The sequence below is a fragment of the Pygocentrus nattereri genome, chromosome 19 (genome assembly GCF_015220715.1).
Source record: "Pygocentrus nattereri isolate fPygNat1 chromosome 19, fPygNat1.pri, whole genome shotgun sequence".
NCBI lineage: Eukaryota > Metazoa > Chordata > Actinopteri > Characiformes > Serrasalmidae > Pygocentrus > Pygocentrus nattereri.
Window position 1 is genome coordinate 7,907,334 of NC_051229.1, and position 18,408 is coordinate 7,925,741.

An 18,408-nucleotide genomic window follows, 5' to 3' on the forward strand; every position below is an offset into this window, starting at 1 on the left:
TTATGAGCTTCAAATACATGTTTAATCTACAATGCTATGATAAACTGTAAGCATTCAACACAGTTAGCTTGATGCTAATGTAACAGGCAAATCCCCATTACCAAGTTTGCAGAAATTAGCATTATCTCAGTGGTGGAGCTACTTACAAGTGAATTACAAGATTTCTGTATTAAACAGTGGAGTTTAATGACATGCTTTCTGGTACAGGTACATTATTTTGTGAATGTATCTGCTCTTTTAGGGTAAACAAGCTTTAGAAGTTGAACATGTATGATCTCTTTATGCTGCAGCCAGAGTGGAGCTCTGCAATGAGGCCACACCCCTCAGCCTGACCCTTCCTCTGAGACAGCCAAGGAGAGCAGTGGTCATTAGCATACAAAATCACCCTAATAAATGGTGCCACAGAGGAGGAAATGACAGGGGAAAAAATAAATAAACACACACACACGCGCACACGCGCGCGCACACACACACACACACACACACACACACACACACTGCAAATTGCCTAAGTCAAAGCACACCGTTAAATACAGAACTAGTCTTGAAAACATAAGCTTGCTGGACTTTTAAGATCTTTGCCCCACGGCAAACACAGAAAAAAAGGGAACGTTCCATAACGAAGTGCAGAATGAGAGCAATTTCTTTGCCCTGGGCATCGTTTTATACACATGCCACAACTTGCACAATTCTTATGACAAATGGTTCACCAGGGACGACCTCTTACTGCCTGAACTTTGAATACCATTTCTGCAGAGAAACCATGTTTTGAAAAGTCAAGCAAACCATCTCTCAGGGTCTGAAAAGAGAACTTAATGCTTTATGATTAGAATATATTTTACACAGACCAACAAAACCAGACCATAACTCACCCTCACACCAACAGACTTGTATAAAGGCAAAGAGTGGACTTTTAAATAAATAACAATATTTTTGCTATGAGAAAGCCTTACCTGTAGGGGAAGACAAAGTGGGTTTTGTTCTCTAGCCCCATGGAAACAGAGATATTGTAAGCCAGTTCCCGAGCAATCTTTATGGCGTCAATGAAGTCAGAAGATGTCTTCAGGATGGTGTGGTAGCTCATGAAGTAGGTGGCCCCCACATTGGTGTTATTATCCTTCAGTACCACAGCAGTACTGTATGCAGCATGACCTCTACAAAGGACAACATTGACATTCATTATCACTTTAAACTCATTAAGATAGGCTGAGATTGCTTAGACCATTAGCTTCAACAGGTTTTCATTCTATATGAATGCAGCAACAAGAACAGAGCAAGTTTAAATATCTGTTGATAGTATGCAGGCATGCAGGTTAGATGACACTAACTACAGCCAATCTCTGTGATACTGCACTTAATTTGTGGGCTTGGACTTGGATTTCTGTATAGGATCTTGGTGACGGCTTCTACTCTAGAAAGTGCTGCACACCTAAAACTTAATTAAACTGAATACTTGACTATGACGCTCATCCGCAGGAGCAAATTCTACACAGACTTTCAGACCTTCAGAGATGCACAAACGTGGGTCACAACTGAAGCACTCACTATAAACACTCAAGAAGACTCTGGTCTGCAATTTTAATTGCATACAAAACCTTGTGAGAATTCTTTATTAACCAATAATACTGCTAAACTCATACACACCCTTTTCCACACTTGATGTTGGGGTTATCAGACAGGAACATTGGAAGGAACTTCATGAACTCGGTGCCATTAGGCCTCTGTTTGCCACTAGGAGTCATAGGCCTGCAGCGCACACAGGAAGGATCCACCACTGCAACACAAACATAAAAATGTAGACTGAATTAGAGACACAGCAAAATATAATACACATCATAAAACTCATTGCAACAGATTCTGGGCTGGGTTATCTGACAGAGATATTTAAGACATTTAAACATTATCCTTATTATTAGCATTTTATTTATTTATTTTTTTAATCATATGTTGAAATGATCAGACTCCTTGCCACAGAACAGCCTTTGAAAAGAAAAGTAACGTTTTAATGTAATAAAAACAGAGAAGCCTAGACTATTTTGGATCAAAATACAAATTTTAATGTTTCAAGACTTCTACTATTTAAAACAATATATACATTTTATAATGAACTATTATTTTATGTGTTTGTTATTGAACGCCAAAACTTATCCAGCTGGCGCCAATAATGTAGTAGGTCCAGCTGCTTCTATCGGTCACTACTGTCACTTCTACAGCATTTCGGAGTCATGTATCTGGACAAAGAGTGTAACAGAAGTAAAATAATCACTTTATTGATCCATTTCATTCGGTTAGTTCACCGTTTTGCCATCATGGAAAGCAGCACTGAGAGCAGCTCTTGGACCACAGGTAAAAGAGTTGCTGGCTAGAGTGGATAAAGTTTACTTCAAACCTGCGACAAACTTGTTTGACTGATGGTGCAAACAATGTAAGCAGGGTTGGTGTTCCTCTCCTCCACTACTGCCAAAACTCTCCACAACAAAAAGGTTTAGGGTTCTGAGCACCCCTGTTTTATCGTGGCCCCTACCAGAGCATAGTAATACTCAGATAAGGTTAACATATAAGTAACACTCAATAATGGATTTGAAGAACTTTGGAGCAGAGGGGATTAGACACTCAGACTCCATACAGAGGTGGGCAAGTGAACTCTGGAAACTGTGTGTGAAGGTCTTGTGGACTCTGTGGCTAATGGTTTACCTGAGGCGTTGCAGAAGGCTCCAGTGGCATTGTAGTATCGGCAGCAGGTCGATTGAGGCTTCACCCAGTCAAAGTAGTCATCCAACCAGGAGGAGGGCGTTGTGCTGATCTTGGAGCTGACAGATACACAAGTTACAATAGAGGGCTCATCAGTGAACAAGTTATGTCCATTCAAAGTAGCCTCACCAACACAACAGTCATTACTAAAACTGACAATAGCTTCACAAATGATTGAGATTAATACAGCCTTACTCATTTCTAACGACAGCGATAATGTTTGGTTATCTGTCAGATATCCTGTTTCCTGAGTCTCAGAATGTTAATAACTGGAGTAAATTGAGGACTGCAGCCTGTATTTTCCCATTCATGGACATTATAACAAAGAAGTAATCATCTGGAAGGTACAGATCAATAAAAACTGGTGAACCTGTATTCTAACACCACTGTTGACAGTTTCTCAACATCAACCTCACCCTTATCCAGCAAGCAAAAGGCCTTTTATTAGTACTTCATGCCATCAATAAAAAGTCTATAATTGATGATTTTGGAATGGTGGCATGTTACTTTGCTTCAGGGGTTCTCAATCTTTTCCACCTTAAGGCCCACTTATTCATCACTACAAAGCATGAAGGCCCACAGAGAAACAAAACAACTTTATTTTTGAGAAATTTCCAACAAATGTTTGACAACCTACCCCTTAAATTGGCACCATGTATCAACGGACATTAAAAATCATCAGGATGGTGGCAAATTAAGTGGAATTTTCTACAACATCATTTTTAACAACAGTCACTCGCAAGTGAACAGCTGAGATGCCCATTCCTAAGTCCACGGCCCAGTGGTTGAGAAACCCTGCTCTACTTAACACTACTACATACATAACATGATTAGCTACGTTAAATTATCAAATGTTTTTAAAGTAATGCTGACACTTCAGCTTCCGGGTTCTCAAGAACACCATAAGTAAAGGACGGCATTACCTTTTCAATACATTTTTATTCTAAACATTAAAAGCCTTATATTTTTTTTACCATTTTTTTATTTCACAGTTACAGGCAAAAAATGTCAGAACACATGAACTTGAAGACCAAAATGTGTGCAAGCTAAGCATTGACTACTGCAAAGTCAGGGTCACTCACTAGTCGCTCATGAGGGAGGCTGTGTAGACCTGCTGGACGAGAGAGTCGTTGTTGCACCCCACTCCACCACACACTTGGTTTTGGCCATATGAGGTGCGGTAATCATGGCCTTCCCGCACCACAAAGTAGACAGGGGGCCCCGTGTGGAGGTACTCGGTCAGATTTCCAAAATAGTCTAAAACGTATGAGTCCTGCAGGAAAGACACAGTAAAACCAGGAAGCCTTAAAAACATGACTGAACACAGCGTTCAATCATAAGAATACTAAGCATACTGAGCAAAATCATTAGCAGTGGAGGATTCCTGAAAGCCTGGATGCTGTCAAACAACCTTTTTACAGCATTAAGTTGGCCAATGGAATCAAATGTTTTCAATAACATTTAACAATCTGAATGCAGATAAATGAATAAAATTATTTTAATATGCTAGCAAATAATCATGAAGGTGTATTTATAAAAAAAAAAAAAAAAAAAAAAAAAAAAAAAAAAAAAAAAAAAAAGTGCCCAGAATGATTAACAAAGCTGTAGGTCATGATTCAGAAGTGACGATTAGCTAAAGGACATCAAGAAATTACAATAAAATTTCAAAAGAAGTGGATTATTTATAATTTCCTGCTGCTCTAAAATACTGGAAACATTGAATAAAACATGTAAAAATATGTTTTGGTTTCTAGTTTATTAAAATGTAATATTTGAGGTTATTACCTATACACCTATAAGCTGTTCTTGCATATAGAAAGAAAAAAAAAAAAGTTAGTTATGACAAGTGATTCCAAACGTTTGAACAGTAGTGTAGATTATTTAAACACAACATGAACAATTTAGACTTACATCTGGCATGGACAGCCTTTGATCCAGTCCAATCTCTACCTTGTCAGTGACCGCTATGCTGAAGGAGAGCATGCCCACGAACAGAGCAACCTTCGGAGAGGACAGAAAACTGCATCATTTGCACTTATTGCCATACACAGTAGGCCCTGTTGTGTCAATCTACACCAGATAAGACTTACCACAAGGGGGCGCACCCACTCCTTCAAAACGAATGGAGCAAAGACTTTCTTAAAGAAGCGAAAGAGCAAGCCTTCAGTTTTCTCTTGCTGCCCTTCAGGCAGCTTAATGCAGCACAGAATGTCCAAGCGATTTCTCTGCAGAGCAGGGACGAAAAAGTTCCAGGTTACTCAGTCTGCAACATCCCAATGCATCATAACATCACTAAAACAGTGGTCAGCACAACAGCACTACAGCAGGGAAATGACACTGCACAAAAGGCTTTTAATACAGAGAGCTTCTAATACAGAATGGCAGGACTTCAGAAATCTATTTAATTATGTTTTGGCATTTTATTTAAAATATTAATTATGTTTAATAAAAATGTACATAATAAAAGTAATTCAGTAAAAATTGCATTAATGTAATATATTTGTAGACCACTGTCCTTTTGAATATAAATACATTAAGGAACGAATGTATAGGATTAATAAACATTTAATAAAAAATTATCAGGCTTTCTGGCAATGAAAATGTTGGCATTTCCTTGTGCCAGGACCCTCTTTGGACCCTCACCTCCTGCCTCTTCATGTCGAGACCCAACAGAGAGACAAAGCAGCTGATCTGCAAAAGGAAGTCAATGAGGATGGCCAGCGCAGCGAAGAAAGAGAACGTCTTCACTGCCGGCATGTGAGAGAGAGATCCTGCCGAGAGAGAGAGGAGAGAGACAAATAAAGTTAAATAAAGTTGAGCTCACATACACAGAAGGACTCAGATACTCACAGAACACAGTTGTGATTCTTTATCTCGTTTGACTTGCTAAACACACAATATCTACACTCACCAAGCACTTCAACTAGGAACTTCCTTACTACCTTATCTACACACATTGTTAATATTATCAGCTCCATATAGGAGCACTTTGTAGTTCTACTATTGTCCATCTGTTTCTATGCATGCCTTGTTTGCCAACTTTCACCCTGTTCTTCAATGGCCAGGACCCCCACAGGACCCCCACAGAGCAGGAATTACTTGGGTGGTGGATCATTCGCAACACTATACCCATCAGTACAGTTTGTACAGAGGGTACAAATTAGCAAAAGTTGTTTAATTTAGGGTTGTAAATGTTTCATATAATCAATAAAGACTCCTTTACTAAATTAATAATTATAACCCAAAACAAACAAACAAAAAAAAAAAAACCCTTAAGTACAGACAGCAAGCTATTTTACTTCCTATTCTGAAATTTGTAACTGCAAACACTGGTGTATTCATATTAATAATAATAAATAATAAGCGCCTTTCACAAACCCAAGGACGCTTTACATCATCATTCATGAGCTCCTGCTGGTGTGGGTTTCCTCTCTTTCAATGATGCACAAAAGAACTATGACTGCTAACAGCACTCACTTATATGTACACGTCTCCCACACACACCTAAACACTACAGACTGTTCCACTGATTGGCATTAATACCTTTGTGACGTACTATTACATACTTTATTCAAACGAAGTCGTAATAAGACTAAATTGTAAAGTTTAAGAGTAACTGTGATAGCCTGTATTATTATGGAACAGATGGGGCCAATCACAGTTCAGAAATACAGCTCTCACCTAAGAAGAAGGCCACAGTCTCAGAGATGGAGGAGAGGAGCATGCTGGGGGCCACGTCTCCAAGGACACGGCCTATCTGTTGGTGCAGCTCTTCATGCTGCATCCGCTCATCTCTCTGCTCATAGGAAGTGAAACAGAAAAGAGGTTCACAGTGAGACGTTTCCTCTACGCTGCTGTCATTACAGCCCTGGAAATGAAATGTTTACAAAAGCTCCGATTCATGCTCACACAAAGGGATAAGGTCACAAGTTCATTCTTAAGGGCATCCAACTGGAGGAAAAAAAGTTCACTGCTCAGCTTTTCTTCAGTATGCTGACCTTTTTCCAGGTAGCAATGGACCTTAGTTGGCAGATATTTGGATCAAATGTTGCCCTAAAATGTTTTATTTAGGGCTAATATTATATTATAATATTCATATTAATATCATAACATTTTACTTTGACCATCAACGTTTTTTTTTTTTTTATTATCACGAACATCTGCAGTTCACAACTGCACCATATAGAGATGGAAGGAGCGGCTGGCTATGTACCAGTATCAGCGATTTTTGGTGCAGATATGCAATCAGTGATCAGCCAGTATTTATCTGGGGGGATCCCAAGAGCTGATCAGTAAAACATATCAGCAATATTTTGCTAGTTAAGGACTGCTGCAGCCCTGCGTGAGGCCCCTTGGTCACAGGCCCCTGCAGTCCCTCATTCAAATGCTTGACGGAAATACAGACAGATTTTTTGACTAGGTGACTAAAGGTCTATTCAGACCTAGTCCAATTTTACAGAGAGAAATAGAAAAAAATTTTTTTTTAAAGTGCCAATTTTTGAAAACGTATTTTGTATTTAACTGTAGTTCATTCCCTCCTTTTTATTGAGAGGAGCGACATCAGAAGAAGAGCCTCAAATTCCCCCACCGACAGACAGCATTACGCAGAATCGTTTGATCTGCAGCTACATTTCTTTTAAGAAGCAGTGGGACCTTTTTTTTTTTTTTTTTTTTTTTTTTTTTTTTTTTAAATAGACTAGGATGTACCAAGTATATGCATAAGCATTTATGAAAAACACTTCACACTTGGCATCCCACTACAGTCCACTATATTTCATTATACTAATGAAAAGGTCAGAGCTTCAAAAACACATGCAACGTGTAGCACTTTACTCCCGCATTACGTAACATTTGAGCAAATTTACTTAAAACTCAAATATTAGGGAAAAGTTTCGTTTTTCTTTCAGTAACCAGGTTGAACACAACACAGACGCGAATGACACTAGGCCCATAACAATCACGAAATTTTAGTAGATAAAATTTTAAATAGTGATTAAGACAATGTTTAAAGTTTGTTTATTGTAGGCAACTATTAAAGTACAAGTCTAACGCAGTAAAAACAGTTAACTATCATGCTCCTTTACTGTCAATGTTTATTAGCAACTGACTGTTTGCATTTATTCTACTGTTAGTGTAGTAAATGTTAATGCTTATGGCTCAGACAAACAGCTTTTTAATTATAAAATCTAAACTTTTGCACAGTAGTGCATGACTGGGGAAGCTAACAACTGTAGTTAACAACTGCAGTCAGGTTAAATCACACATGAAGCAATTACGCAATTATTTTGACAGAACGGACAGATACTTGGCTACAAAAACAGAAGAGAAACTGAAAGGGTGCGTGACTGAGATGAGCAGATTCTCAACAACTACCCTTCTTAAACCCACAAAACTGGCAAACCTAAACAAAAAATAGCAACAGCAGACAGCAGCAGCATGCACCTTTTCGGCTCAAAAGAGAGAAACAGCTTCTACTAACAATACTGAGAACCTCAAAGTCCTAAATCAGAACTCTCATCTTATCCTTCTGGCTAAAGAGCTACCAAGCTACTATACAAAGTCAGACAATGGGGAGATACAAGCTACCAACCTGAACGGCCTGCACCATAATGAAGATGTTGTCCACCCCCACAGCGAGCACAAGAAAGGGAATGACTTCAATGACAATGAGGGTGAGGGGCACACCAGCATAGCTGTAGATCCCCAAAGAGCAGGCCACCGAGCTCAGAACGATCAGGATCCCCGCTATTCCCAGAGAAATCTTAGAGTCCACCTGAAACCCACATAAAACAATTAGTAATCCTGCACTGCTAACATAGTTGAATGCATTAGACTGGGGCTTCCAAACACTTGTTTAAGACGGTAGGTGAAAGAGTCTCCAATCTATTTGTAATAGCCGCATCTATACATTAGATTACATACATAAACATTGCATATTCAGCCTACACTCAAAAAATATGAAGGTTGCACATTTCTTTAGCAAAAATGGTTCCACATAGATTTTTTTGCATGGCTAAAAAGGTTCATATTAATGGAAAATGTGCATGAATGTGATAACCCTTGAAAAAGGTTCTATTTAGAACCATCTACAGCACATTCTCCACGAATCTGAAGAACACTTTCATGATGCAAACAACCCTTTAACAATGTTAAATGTTCTTTGAGCGTTCACGGTTCTATATAAACATTTTCCTTACTAAAGAACCCTTGAAGAGCCATCTGTACAACAGTTTAGCCCTAGACATTCATGCAGAAGTTATGTTCCTGCAGACGTAGCAGAGTTCCTGGAGTGGAAAGTGTTGGAAAACACTGTGCTGTTAATGGCTATTGGGAAGGAAATGGATCATTGCAGCCTTCTAAAGGATCCACACAGCCGAGAGGAGCTTCTAAAGTTTATTTTTATCGCTCTCTCTGAGAATTTTACTCTGAATTAGGAGAAGGCAAAGGAATGGGGACAGTGGTAATATCAGACATTTCCCTGGTAATCTGTGGGTTTAGGGAGGAAATTATTTTCTTCTCTGTGCTGGAAGAACAGAAATGAGGAAGGCACACTTCATGATATTCCCCCAGGAACGGTAATGAAACATCTATTAATACCCACAGGAAAGGTAATGAAAGTACCAGTATTTTTTTAGGCTAATGTCTGATCATTTTGCATGCGTATCCCACCATTCTTTCTCTGATAGACCAATCTCGTGCTTTATTTTCTTAAAATTTCCTAGAAACCATTTCTATCAAACGGCAACCTGCCATTACCTTAAAGTTTAGGTTGTTTAGTCAGTGTTTCTAGTGCGCACATATTTTGTTTAAATATTAAACCTTCAGACACAGTCAGATGTGCCTTTGAGACACCCAACAGCCTTATATGGCTCATGTTTTCTACCCATGTCAAAAGCCAAAAAACAATTTAAATGACAGGTGTGGATTCATCTATTTAGAAAACCTCTCCATCAGCTGAAAACACACAGCAGAATGACCAAACCTGCTTGTTTAAAGGCAACCCATTTAATTGCTGTGTAGTCGGTAATATAAGATCATATGTCTGGGAAATAAGCCAGAAAGTATAAGTGAAACCTTCATTTATGCAAAATGGTTATTAATGAAATCATACTCATACAAAAGAAAAAAAAAAATGTTATAAAGTGATATGGATAAATAATTAGTCCCAATCCCATTTCTCCCCTTGCCCCTACCACAGGCCTTACCCCTCCATTTCGCATGTTCATGCCTAGGGGTAGAGTGTCCCAATTTTTATAGGGCCAAGTGTTCCAAGGGTTCCATGGCCTCCAAACAGAGGTTTTTCAGTGACACTTCAAACAATGTTAGGAGAGAAAAAAAAGAAAAAACGGCAAGATGGCTGCACGAGCAACCAAATGTGACTATTTTCTCTTTTAAAAAATTACAATAACAACTGTATTATTTTAGTTTAATGTGGTTTCAATGCATTATGGTCATAACAAGCATTATAAAAAAAAAAAAATAAAAAAAATTAAAAAAAAAACACTGCCGAGGTCTCAGCTAGCGAGCTAAACTTCCTGTTCCTTAAATGATGAGCAGTTACATTCTGACACCTCAGGCATCAGAAGAGCTACACCATTTAAGGTGAAACGGGAACATCTGAACAAGAAGCTGGCGAACAGCTGACTTCAGCTTCAGATCACTGAAGAATCACGGGTTGGCGATAGTATAGTAAATAACTGTTGCATTCCCCCCTTTTGAGGGCATACGATACGCCCAGCAGTGAGGAGCTGAACTTTCCCCTCCTCTTCTATAACTGCAGACTGGCAGGGTCATCTACATAGCACCGCTAATAGCTGTTAATGAAGTAATGTCTTATTTGAGGGTCCCATTTTGTAGGGTTAGGGTTATTTCAACCACTACCCCTTACAACTACGTTCCAAGGGGCAAGGTGACGCTTGAAAACAAGGCATTGAGGTAAAAATACGAAATGGGATTGGGCCTAACTTGTTCAAGTGTACCGTTATATTTATATGCTGCTATGTTACAAGAGTGAACATACAGGTGCACCTCTTAAGAGCTCTTAAAGTCTTAAAAGGCAAAACCTGTTTAATATGGAGAGATGAATGAACTGGGCTTCAGAGGGAAAAAAAAAAATACAGGCCTTTTAAAACCTTTGAGGATGTGATTATACTCATAGCCTCACCAGTAATCTGCGGAAGCTGTGGATGTTGCCCAGCGCCATGGACACGTAGACGAACATGATGACATAGCTAATGATGATGGTTCCCACATCACTGTTGCTTTCGCGATCTATCTCATCCTCAATGCTTCGTTCTGAGCTGAAGGAGATGGTGAGGTTTGGGTTGCTGTAGTTCTTCATAAAGCTGATGAACCTGAGAACAGAGGAAGAACATGCAGGTTAGAACTGAAGCAAGCCAAAGGATGAGATACACCACATGTTCATGCTGTCACTTGTGTCCATTCCACTTTGAACACAACCATTATCGAATACTTTATATACGGATAGTTCGGTTCTAAAATCGGATTTTGGATCACAGAAAAATTTCAGTGCATATTCAAAACATAGTTATGACTGCACAGATTAACTGAATTCACTAGCTATGCAGCAAGTTATCTAAAACCCTTGTGCTGACAATAGAATATTCTCTCCATTATGCTGCTCGCCCACCACAGATTACTGTTAACAAGCTACATGGAAAAGATGCTTATTGTAAATATTATTGATGATAAATAATGTATTAAATATCAGTGTACTTTGATATTGTATTTTGCTGCCATTTTAGAAATTCAATAAAGTACTCTAGGCCATGAATTTAGTCACGATTAAAGTGTCCAACAATATTCTACAATTGCCTTATTTGTCACCTCCATTTGTCACCTGAGGGCCTTTGATGACATTTGAACACTTCCAGCCCGAATTCATCTTTGCATGATCACTGCCCAACTTAACCTGAATTAAACAGTCTGTTTTAGTTACTGCACTTTTAAGACTGATATAATATGTAAATGAGCTTTGTTTTGACTGTCTGCCTTATTTAAAAACGAGTCCAGGCTAAAACTCTCCTTATAAGCCCACATTTAATGAGAGGGTCTAAAAGTCTGTGGGCCGAATAGGTGGATATTTAAGTGCACTGGTTTTCGTGACATCACAAACAATTAATCCAAATTAGCTGGTTTTGCAGCTTAATTCCAAATACGAACTTGTTTTGAAACTTCAGCAATGTTTACATGGTACAATCAACCTCTGTAATGTATATTTTGGATTTTTAGAGTATCATTAAAATGCTCACTCTTTCTCCCAAGCGAGAACTTTGCCCAGTTTGTCTGTGTCATTGAGGTAGTTGTTGACAGGAAAGGTGATCACAAGAGCAGTGGCATTGTTGTAGGCCGTTCCTGAATTGGAAAGAGCATGGTTAATTAAAAGCTGTGAACAAAACAAATTCAGAGAAAATAGAGAAGTCAAGTAAATAACATTCACATGGGCATCTTTTTACTTGATTCTGATCTCTTCATCTTCAAAAAATGAACTCACCTAAACACAGCAATAAAAGAGCAAAAATATAAAACTGCCCAGACCTTCATAACCTCCAAGGACTAGCCACGGGAATACAGGGCCCCCAAAAGTACCCATGCAGGGGTCATGGAAATGACCCATATCATCAAGGGCTACTGGAGAACTAAGACAAACAGAGAGATAAGAAAGAGTGAGGGAATTTATGAATGAAAACAAGAAACAAAATTCAGCAAAAACATAAATGTAAAAAAAAGACATTAATACTATATTTATTATAGAACTATATTTAAAATAGCAATACAGTAAATCTTGTAGAATACAGAGACCACTACTGATTTATTTAATTTCCAGTCAAAACAGGTATCAAGTATATTATTCATTTTGCAGTATCATGAAAAAAAAATTATATGAAATGAATTAATATTAAATTTAGGGCAGTTTCACATTTCACACTAAAGCTATATTTCCTTAGAACACAAAGGGAAGAGAGAACACCTGCAACCACAGCTGGTCTCTACTGGAGGAATCTGCGTAACTTGTGGGAGTGGGGTGTACAAAAAATATAATAGAAAAATAAATAAAAACCTTACCTCACACAATACAAGAAGTGTGTGTGGTAATCCGCGTATATGAAGAACTCATCAGCAAATGTGTGATTCAGGACTTCATGGCTGTTCTGGAAGTAATTCAGGACGCTCAGAATGGTGCAGTTGTTGTTGTACGGTGCCAGGGGGGATACGCAGATGTCCTTCAGCGTCACCTTCTGCCCTTTATATTCCGCCTCCAGGTTCTCTATGTCAGTCTGGAGATCCAGAACCTTGGTGGCAGGAGGAATATCAGAGTTTATAATTATATATATTACATTTTTTTCTTTTAAACTGCTTGGTTTGCGTGTTACCTGAGGGTAAGAACAATGAACACAAAGGGTCACAACAGCTGTTACAAGACAGACAAAATCACTTCTGCAAACCAACATCTGTGCAATCCAAGACGTGCTTCTGCCAAGAGCATGAGCCTTTTTCCCATGTCATAACTTTGGGCTGGTCTGAATATTCGAATATTCAGATATTCGTTCACTAGTTACGCATTCTATCTTTTTATAATTGTTTTTTTTTTGTTTTGGTAAAAAGGAGGCCATCAATAAAGGCGAACTGCAAAACACTGTTAACGTTTGGGGTTCTTGGGAGAAACTCAGATGACTTGAGGTTACGTTCCATAACGCTTTATTTTTCATTTGCTCAAAAACATGGCAAGAAACACTGCCTCTCAAGCCTAATAGTGAATACCGTCCTCTGCTCTACTCCAGAAAACCCACCACTCCACCCACATTCAAACTTCTGAACATTCATCAGCATCTCTTGTACTATATTTACACTTTTTATTGCACTGTCAAAATGTGGAAATACACACCATCTCAGCTTGAGCACCTGACCGTCCATTCACTTACAGCAACAATCATGCTAATGCAGCGCTTGACTGTGTGTATCCCCAAGACCGCAGCGAACAATGCTCCACTGTCCCCGACCCTTACTAGGGCCACAACTTATGCCCTTCATACCTCGAGCCAGACCACCTCCATAAAAGGCTGCTCAACCCGTGCATGCACTGCGCTACTACCCCCTAGCCCCTGCTAAGAGAAGCTAGTGGGCCTGATAGATGGAGTGATGCCAGAACCAAACTAAATGTTTTGAGAGAACTCTACTCCTTTGTTTTTTCATTCGCTATATTTGAAAACATCAGTACGATAGAGGCGGGGGTGTACTATTTGTCTTTGCTTTATCTTTATTACCTTTTTTCAAAAAGCGTTTACATATAGTATACAAACAGGTTTACAAATAGAATATGGACGCTTTCCACACCTGTTGAAGCAGAGATATGTTCAGTATTGGAGCGAAGAGAATGTCAGGTCCGGTCGTGGACACCAGTTTGAACCACTCTGTCCAGGGTGTGGTGATGATGAGCTGCTCTGTGCGGAAGAAAGGTCCGAAGTGCTGGTCAAAGTAGTCCTTCTCCTGCCTAGCCTCGCTGTGGGGGGCCGACCACAGGTCCACGGGGTTCGTGGTGACACGCATGTGCATCAGACCCGTAGAGCAAGCCGCAACCAACACCATGCTGAGCATGATCACCAGCAGGGGCTGCCGCACGCAGAATGAACCCCATAGGCTGAATACGTAGTGGAGGGCGTTCGCGAAATTCTCACGCAGAGATTCACAACAGGTCACCTGACCTGTAATAAACAAATAAATATTAAACTAAGCCACTCAGTCATTTATACTTGGTATTCTCAGATGGGGTATTGTTTCTGTTTGAACTACTGCTCTCATTTTTACTGGAATGCTCCGTTTTTTTCTTTTTATTTGGCTCATCTTAAACCCTTAAATGGCCAGCAGACATTAGCACAAACAAAGTTTGACTATGCACTTCTATAACCTAAGAATAACTCAGACAGCCTGGAATTTTAAGAGGTTAAAAGGAGAATTCTAAGAAATTGTCCAAATTTCTGCATAACTCAGTGGATGATTAACAAAACCATTCAAAGTGATCTGATGTTGAATGCTTAGTTCTAGGAAGTGCAGAGTAACTGACACAGACAAACTGGGCAAAGTTCTCGCTTGGGAGAAAGAGTGAGCATTGTCAGAATTGTTCACAGTACCCAGTTCACAGGAACCAGACGTCTGAAGAGTTCAGTGCCTCTAAAAGCGCCCTCACTGAAAGTTATTACAGAAAATGGCTATGAATATGCTGCCAGATGTCTGAGACATTGTTTTATGATAGCTTTGAAAAGGCTTTAGCCTAAAACACACATTTATGGTGGAGAGGACCATGCAGGGCTGGTTGGTGCTTTTGAATAGTAAATAAAATGGCTATATTTGTCATTGCAACCCCTGGTTCACCCCTTTAATGTGAAACTTCATTCAGGAAGTTTCACATCAAACCACATGGAATGACGCTGATGCTATCGCAACTTACAAATATAAAATGTTTAACCACGGGTTAGTCTTTATAACACTGCATTGTAATGTAGGGATGTAACCGGGCCAGGAAAACTACCTAAGGTGAAAGCAGACACTTAGCATCTGTCTGTTTATCTTAAATACTTTAGACTTTCTGCTTTACTCACAGTAAACTTAAAGCCACATGTCACCTGCTATGGATTTTTGTAATCTGGGTTAAATATTCGTGTCTTTTTTTTTAAAATACTGTTTTACAAATAACATTTCACAAATCGGAATGTCAAATATAATAAATTTCCTATTGCAACTTTCTCAAGAATATAACTATATACATATTGTTTCTTAATCTAATTAGCTAATACTACTATCACAATACTACAAGTAGTTCAATAGCACTACTACAACAATCTGCTAACAAGTTTGACTTAGTGTTTTACTGTACAGCTACAGTACTCATGCAGAACAGTCAACATTAAAAACTGTGTGCTTGAGTGATTTAGTAGAAATGAGTAAATATGAATTCAGACAGAAATCGTGACAATGAAAGTCCCTTTAGAGAAGTGAGAATGGTTAAGCTTTCCCCTGGTGCCCTAAACAAACCTCAGAAACAAACATCCTTCTGTTTACACACAGAGAACAAGAGATGTGGCTTACTGGATAATTTAACAGAGTCATTCAGTGAATGGGGCTGGTTACTGTCTTGGATGGGCCCATATTCAGACGTGATGGTCCTCTTTCTGAAAAGCAGAAAAGAAATCAAAACATGACGTTTAGTGAAGTAGTACAGAATGATTCATCTTGAAAGTAGACATAGGATGTATGAAGATGACTTCTATTATTATGCTACATTAAAGGAAAACTCCACAATTTTCTTTTAATTGTATGCATAATTAAACAGTTAACAAGTCAAGGTCATTCAGAGTGGTTTAGTGTTAAATGCTCCGTTCTTGAGAAACATGCAGAGTTTGAACTGTTTACAGTGGCGGTGATTTTACTGGAACCAGACGTCCACCACTTAAAGCTCCCTACAGAAAGTTATTACAGTAAATGTTTATGAATGCACTGTCTGATGTCAGACAATGTTTTACGATAGTTTTGTGATAAGTATTCATCTAAAATACATTTTAATACATTACCATCAACAACGCAACATAAAAAAAAACAATAAAAAAAAAAAACAGAAGACACGTGTGGGTTCACTGGTGGTTTGAATAGTAAATGAAATGGTTCTATTTATGTTGTCACCATGACCCCTGGTTCCCATCACCACCACTGTAAAGTGTAAATGTTTCTCTACAATGAAACATTTCACATCAAACCACTTTGAATGACTTTGTTTACATCCCAACCACAGAATTATACAGAAATTTTGAAAAATCGGTTCCACTTTAACTCATCTTACTTTTTTGAGCATACCGTGGGTGCAGCTTTCAAATGGCTTTTACGGCGATCTTTAGACCTTTCAGCATAACCCTTATTTAAGTACTAGGAATGTATTGAAAGACTGAAAAAAATGATATACTACATTACATAATATTATATAATACACACACACACACGTATAAAAACCTGTGAATTTCCCCGCTGTGGGACTAATAAAGGATTCTCTTATCTCATCTTAAAACACACACACACACGCATACATAAACACCCAAGTAAAAGTTGAGGTAAGACTCATCTCAAGATTGTACTCAAGCAAAAGAATGGAAGTATATGCTCATAAATGTTTTTGTACTACAAACGTAAAAGTATTTCTTTGAAAAATCACTTCTAATTTATTTTTAAAAAGGATGTCTTTATTGAGGGTTAGAGGTACTCATCCATCCAACTGAGCATACATAATGGTTTATACTAAAAACTACTAAAAACTACATGTTTTCAGACCAGGAGTCTCTCTCTCATACTCTCTCTCTCACCGACAGACGCCGACAGAGAGACCTCAATTATAAAGTATGCATCTGTTCACCACAGACAGCTGAGACCTAATTATTGGAGACAAAAGCACATTGCCATGGAGGGTAAGGAACTTGTTTATGGTCTATTTATGTCTTAACCATGATGATGCACTGAAGTAACGTTAGATGTGTGCTTTGACATTTTCAGAAAGCACATGCCAGGTTTTGTAGTAAAACACCAAAAAACAGACGACAATTTTTACTTTCATCCCCAGTTACATTTAACCCCAAATGGAGATTTGAATACAAAAACTGGTGCACTGATAAACTGAAAACTTGGAGCTAATGTAATTGACTCTGGAGCTCTGCCTGTTGTGTAAGCCAGTACCACCAGACTGGATGATAATATGGCCAGATTTACACAGTCACACTCATCTTGAAAGACAGAAGTTACTGTTTCACCTTAAAAAGTCCTGCAGTTGCACGCTAATGTCTGTACAGGTGTCTGAACATAATTGCTATATCATTCAAGAGCCACTCGTTTTACCCCTAAATTACCACTGATCTACACTTTAATGTAACACTTACAGTCTGAACATTGTGTTGCAAGTTCTATCCTAAAAAAGCCAGTGCAATAATTAACGTACAAGAATGCACGAAGCTCAGAAAAACTACACATCCAAATACAAATTACGCAATATCAAAACATCTTTAAGTATCATCATGCTATATTCTTGCCATACTGTTCACTTCTGTGTCCAAGAATATGTTAATATGGTATATTCGTACTCATGTACGTCATTACCTGCAGCACCACGCTCCAAGCAGGGCTGTGATGAACACGAAGAGGAAGGCCATGTAGGAGCTCCACATGATGATGTTCATGGCATCCAGGCCTAAAATGGTCCAGGGAGGGGGGGTAGGGGGAGGTACAGGTTTCGGGCCACAGGCTTTGCTGCAGTCTTGACATGAGCACGGCCCCGAGCCGTCATCCAGAGGCTCCGTGCAGTCAAACGTATGGTTACCCATGGGGGTCATGCCAGAGACTGGATCATCTGGAAAAGCACATCAGAAGTGACATCAGCAAGTCTATTTAAAGTTACTTCACAATTCAATGCGGTTCAAGGCAAGTGACTGATAACCATATAGTTAAAGAAGCAAGACTAGGGCTGAACAATTTAGAGAAAATATCTACTTGTGATTTTTCTAATAAGTATTACTTGCATTCTCTATTTTTAATAATAGTATTTTATTTTAATATTAAATTACACTATATTAAACTTTTTTTTTGTTAAAACAGACTAAAACATGC

General features: G+C 38.7%; 1 protein-coding gene across 1 annotated transcript in view; it reads right to left on the minus strand.

The window, feature by feature from the left end:
- Positions 1–18,408, minus strand: part of npc1 (Niemann-Pick disease, type C1) — a 42,488-nt gene that overhangs the window by 6,602 nt on the left and 17,478 nt on the right. Inside the window, exons 6-21 of the mRNA XM_017702498.2 lie at positions 17,902–18,151; positions 15,856–15,938; positions 14,107–14,474; positions 12,838–13,064; positions 12,310–12,410; positions 12,024–12,126; positions 10,916–11,105; positions 8,342–8,524; positions 6,433–6,547; positions 5,395–5,522; positions 4,842–4,976; positions 4,663–4,752; positions 3,834–4,024; positions 2,695–2,810; positions 1,645–1,774; positions 954–1,154 (exon numbers count right to left, since the gene is read on the minus strand). Coding sequence (XP_017557987.1) covers positions 954–1,154; positions 1,645–1,774; positions 2,695–2,810; positions 3,834–4,024; positions 4,663–4,752; positions 4,842–4,976; positions 5,395–5,522; positions 6,433–6,547; positions 8,342–8,524; positions 10,916–11,105; positions 12,024–12,126; positions 12,310–12,410; positions 12,838–13,064; positions 14,107–14,474; positions 15,856–15,938; positions 17,902–18,151 — 2,611 coding nt within the window. The remainder of the gene's footprint in view (positions 1–953; positions 1,155–1,644; positions 1,775–2,694; positions 2,811–3,833; positions 4,025–4,662; positions 4,753–4,841; positions 4,977–5,394; positions 5,523–6,432; positions 6,548–8,341; positions 8,525–10,915; positions 11,106–12,023; positions 12,127–12,309; positions 12,411–12,837; positions 13,065–14,106; positions 14,475–15,855; positions 15,939–17,901; positions 18,152–18,408) is intronic.